This window comes from Chiloscyllium plagiosum, unplaced genomic scaffold, assembly GCF_004010195.1.
Source record: "Chiloscyllium plagiosum isolate BGI_BamShark_2017 unplaced genomic scaffold, ASM401019v2 scaf_14903, whole genome shotgun sequence".
Classification (NCBI taxonomy): Eukaryota; Metazoa; Chordata; class Chondrichthyes; order Orectolobiformes; family Hemiscylliidae; genus Chiloscyllium; species Chiloscyllium plagiosum.
The window spans coordinates 1-5,422 of NW_025215351.1; the positions used below are offsets into that span (position 1 = coordinate 1).

Genomic DNA, 5,422 nt, shown 5'->3' on the forward strand with positions numbered 1-5,422 from the left:
TTTAAAAACAAAACTGGCATATTTTAATATGTAGTGAAATTGCAATGTTGATTCTGGATTTTTATCGTTGATTTAGATTTTTTTTCAAATATTCTGCAGGAGAAAAGCTACTGGAGCCATCAGTATCTATCCTACTGCCACCCACAGAAGACGTTTCCGCTCAGAGGTTTCTCTCCCTCACCTGTTCAGTGAGAGGCTTCTACCCCCGAGAGATCTTCATCAAATGGACAAACAATGACAAGCCAGTGAATCCCAGTAACTACAAGAACACCGAGGTGATGGCGGAGAGCGAGAACACCTCCTTCTTCATATACAGCTGTTATCCATTACAGCGGAGGAGTGGGCCAGCGGTGCTTCATACTCCTGTGTGGTGGGACATGAAGCGATTCCACTGTAGATCATCAACAGAACAGTCGTTAAATCCAGCGGTAAACCGAGTTTTGTGAATATTTCCCTTGCACTGATGGACACTATTAATTCATGTCAATAAATAACTCAAAGTTGCTTTTAATAATTCAACAAAAGTAATAAAGCTTTTTCCTCCAATTGTGATTTAAATATACAACCGTTTAATTAATTGTGTTTCCCACTTTTACTGATATTCCACCTGTAAAGGTAAGTTGGATTATTAACAGGTCTAGGACTCGTGTCTTGTGCAGTTAATGTCCCCTGCTCAGGAAAACTTAGGATCAGAGGCAAAGTAAAGCTCACTCAATGCCGGATTCTGCAAAGTACCTTAACCATCTTAAATTCCATTTAAACGAAATCTGAAAATGCCCAATTTCTCTCAAGTAAAGACCACGAATTTTGAACTTTGTTTTCTTGATTCCCCGATTGCACATTCTCACAAAATTCATGTCGGATTTAAACTGACACAATGCAACAATTGCAAACGCAATCTTAAGAGACATTTGGAATTAGTTTTGATTGGAAAATGCTAATCGCAAACAGTGCAGAGTAAGTTGAATATAACCCTTGTTTCTGTGGAATGAGGGATCTTGTACCAGTGCAGTGGTTGACAGAATGCATCTTTATTTCCACACCAAATAGACCCGAAAGGAAGGTTAGTGTTGTTGAGCCGAGGTAGGGGGAGAGGGGAATTATTAATGGTCTGTACTCTTACTCACTCTGCAGAGTTTTCCAGATAGAAGTCCTCTGTAATGTAACCTAGTTGCTGACAGTAACAGTCAGCTCGTTGTTTGCTGTCCGAAGATCCATGTTTCCATGTAAAATAATACCTTTGTGTGTGCCGAATTCGATTGACCCTATTAATCGTTTGTTAACATTGAGTCCCTTTAATCCAAAACTGGTATTTACATCATCCCAGTTTGTAGCCCATAGTTTTGTCTCAGCTTTCTGGAGCACATGGGATAAATTCTGGTCTTCGAACATTTGACATAATTTTGCTTCACGTACAGAACATTTGTAGATATTTTGTAATCAACATGTTCAGAAATGCAATTCTGCATATCTGGAGTCGTGGGGATTTGAGCTCAGGTCTCTTGTCTCAGAGACAGAAATTATTTCGCTGTAACAAAAGAGTTGCTCACATCGAGGGCCGAAGGGCCTGTTCTGCGGAGTATTGTTGTATGTCCTAAAGCATCTATCTTTCCACGACGATCAGAAATGTTCCTGACAACATCAGGGTCAGATATAAATGTTGACAATCCATAAAAACTGGTACAATAATACAAATTACAGTCTCGTATAAGAGCTGAAACAGATGCAGAGAAATACTCACAAATACACACGTAAAAACACATGCACAGGCTCTCACCTAAAGACACATGCTTATGCACACACATAAACCTGCACACAGATGAACTGTCACACACTCTTACATACACAGAGCCACATATGCAAATGGTACTTGAACACTCATCTAAGCTCCCACAAAAACGCACATACACAGAAAGAATAGCACGTGCACAAGTGAACAAGGATATCCACAAATAATTACGAAAATCATAGACGCAAATTAATACACAAATGGACATGACTGCATTTCTATTCATGCAGCATAATGCTGACAGACATACATTCATACGCACAAAGATACAACATCTGAAAAATGTCCTCCCACATGTCAACTCATACAGGCACATATGAGCACAGGGTTAGACATTAATATTATTTTTTTTTAATTTCCATAATCACAAACATATGATTGCAGAGGCAGCTTAATTTATATTTAAACCACTTCGATCAGCACTTATACATGGTCACACACACACATAAATTCAGAGTCTCACGTGCAGACGCGCAAGTCATGGGGCGTTTTTTAAACAAGGAGAATGGCACAAGCGTCAGCAAACATCCACACATAATAACACAAACAAGCACATCAGGCAATGGTTTAGGATAGATTGCCACACAAACAGAGATCATCACGCAAAGATAAACATCCACCAAACATGACGTTGCTTGCTCACATTTATTGAGCACAAACATGAAAATAACCTAATGTAGGTAGGATCTGAAATTGACAGACTCTGCTGTCTATTGGTAGGATGGCACTAACGCAAACTAGACACGCACAAAGACATTAAATGATAAACATAGGCATCAACGAAGTGCCATTTTAGCATGATGATGCTTACACATTGTGAAGGGAACAAGATTTACATACAAAATACACGTGAGCACATCAGCAATAAAGAATATGAGTATGTTTATTCATGCACACACTCCAAAATGGGCAAGTGCAAAGTAAGAGTCACGCATTACCACATCCACAAACACACGGAAAACATCAAGCAGTAGAAAAAATAAATTAAGAGAGACATGGACAAAAACTTATTCCTAAATATGCAGATCCGACAAACAAAAATATGAAGCAATGTTTTTACTGTGGATGAAATTTATATTCATGATTTGCCAAGCAATTGGTCACCAATATATCATGAAGATGAGAACCATACTTGAATCTTTATCCAGTGATGGACAAAATTTTGAACTAAACTGCGGTCACAGCCCATATTTAAAGTATAACGATAAAATTAAAATATTTGTTCTCAGTAAATATTCATCAAACGATAATATTCTTCAATAATAGCATAAAAGGCAAAGTAATTCGAAGTTTTCTGGCACGGACAGTAAGGAAAAATGTGCAGATAGTATTAGTAATTTCTTGCTGAGAGTCAGTAATGCATTAATACATGCAGATAGAGAGTCAAACCTGAGAAACACCTGACTGCCTAAAGAAGATGTAACGGTCTCTAATTACAATACTTAGGTGCAGATAGATCAGTCAGGATCAATAAACAATCTGAATACGTTCTCTCCGCTTTATATTCATAGATTCAATAGATTGCACTTGGATTGAAGACTATGAAGATGATAATGGCAACATCTGGACAACTGCTTCCACATTCATCACCCTGTTCTTCCTGAGTATTTTCTATAGTGCTGCCGTCACTCTGGTGAAGGTGAGAGTAATCAAATATTTCACACAGCAACGAGCCAAAGATGTCTTGTGAAATATCGAAGTGTGCCACTGAATACAACTGAGAACCTGAATGCATCTGATCATAAACATCTGCATCATGACATTATCTCTCTTTTCCAGGTTAAGTGAATGAGTTGTGGACACCGTAGATTTTCCTCATCTGTTTATCAAAGCTTCTGAATTCCCAATCTACAATCTGTCCTGTTGCTGACTCGAACAGTGAGTTCACTTAAGTTTGTCAGTGTGTAACTGCAATAAATATTGATGGCCTTTCGTTTTCACTTTGATATCTTTGAGATTATTATAGTTGGAATAATTTATAGCTTCCCAATTCAACTTGTTTTTTTATTGTTCCTTATTCAGAAAGGTTGCCTGCCTTATATGTTGAGCCCTTGTATTCTCTTTCTGGCGATTGTTACAGATGTATATAACATTCACGGCTCATAGTGCATGCAATCTCGTCTCAATGTAGCATCCAGTCAATATTTTCAGTTATATTAACTTTAACATACGCTTTTCTATAAACATGCTTCTGAAATGGTTAATAAATCTTGAATGAAATGCACTAACTTTGAGTTTGCTTGATTCTTTCTTCAAGTCCAATAAGTAAAAATATATTTTCCCAAGTTGACACGTCCCACTCCCTTCCCAGCAAACACTTTTCACTTGATCTGTCCAGTTAGGTTTCATCCAGTCATAAGGTTAATGCTGCGCCACCAAGTGGACCACTAATATAAATGCATCTTTCACACTGTCTCTCTCATAGAATTCTCTCGAGGCAGATTGATGAGACACCATTTCCTCTTAAGCACAAATCGTCACATGTGATAATAAAAATCAGGAACATTGCTCCACAGAAACGTATAAGAGGCAGGCAATGGAATGAGAAAGTTGAATCTGTTTAAAAACTAAAACTAAAAGTACTCCCAATATCAGGACAGCCTCGGTTAGTAATGCATAACTCGACACCCCAAATGTCCAACTAAACGTTCATCAGCCAAAAATGTCAACGTTCAGTCACATATGCAGGCACAACACATGAACAAACCAAGGGTGGATTCTCTCAACTGGAGTTTTTCGCACACATTTGATTCATGGAGCATAAATTCGAGGATCTATTTGACACACCACACCTCTCAAATCACATTAAGTGAGGCTGTGATATGTTTTATACAAGAATATTGCTGAACAGAAACCCTCAAAAATTATAAATCACAGCTCGATTTCGATCAGGCAAGGCAGAAATCAGATGTACAGTCGGAATTCAGCACCAATCATTGCAACTGTTTGCAGAGTCTGGATCCGATCTGGTCTCGAGACTCTGAAGACGTCTCAACTAGTCATAGTTTATTAGTTCGGGAAGCTACATATGTAGTATGAATCCCTTATGAAAACAATTGTAGATTTTTCAAATAATCCATCTATTTAGATTTGCCTCCGACAAATCTGGTATCTGGAACACCCAACGATCTGTAACGACTCGAGGCCTGATAAGAAATTCACAGAACAAAGCTTTCCCATGTATTTTACTTTATCATTTCATCGTTAAACATGAAATTTATACCTCTGCAAGGGACAAATGATCAAATTAAATACAGACATTTACACACGTATGCCTTCTCAAATTTGAAATGAACTGCTCATTTGAAGAAAATCGGCACACACAGAGGCTCTCCCTAAACGGTTAGAACATTAGTCGCATATGTTGTGGTTCTGTTCGCCGAGCTGGGAATTTGTGTTGCAGACGTTTCGTCCCCTGTCCAGGTGACATCCTCAGTGCTTGGGAGCCTCCTGTAAAGCGCTTTTGTGATGTTTTCTCCGGCATTTATAGTGGTTTGAATCTGCCGCTTCCAGTTGTCAGTTCCAGCTGTCCGCTGCAGTGGTCAGTATATTGAGTCCAGGTCGATGTGCTTATCCACAGATCAATCACAACTGTTGTTTCAAAACATCACGCCAGGCAAAACGCGAATGCAC

At 38.6% G+C, this 5,422-nt stretch overlaps 1 gene segment (V, D, J or C); it reads left to right on the forward strand.

Annotated features, from left to right (window-relative positions):
* Positions 1–76: 76 nt before the first annotated feature.
* LOC122548296 lies at positions 77–3,424 on the forward strand (the record flags this gene model as incomplete). The annotated part of the segment is given in 2 exon segments: positions 77–428; positions 3,301–3,424. Coding segments are annotated over 2 exon segments (361 nt in total), but the record flags the coding sequence as incomplete, so codon positions are not given.
* Between the last annotated feature and the right edge of the window lie 1,998 nt (positions 3,425–5,422).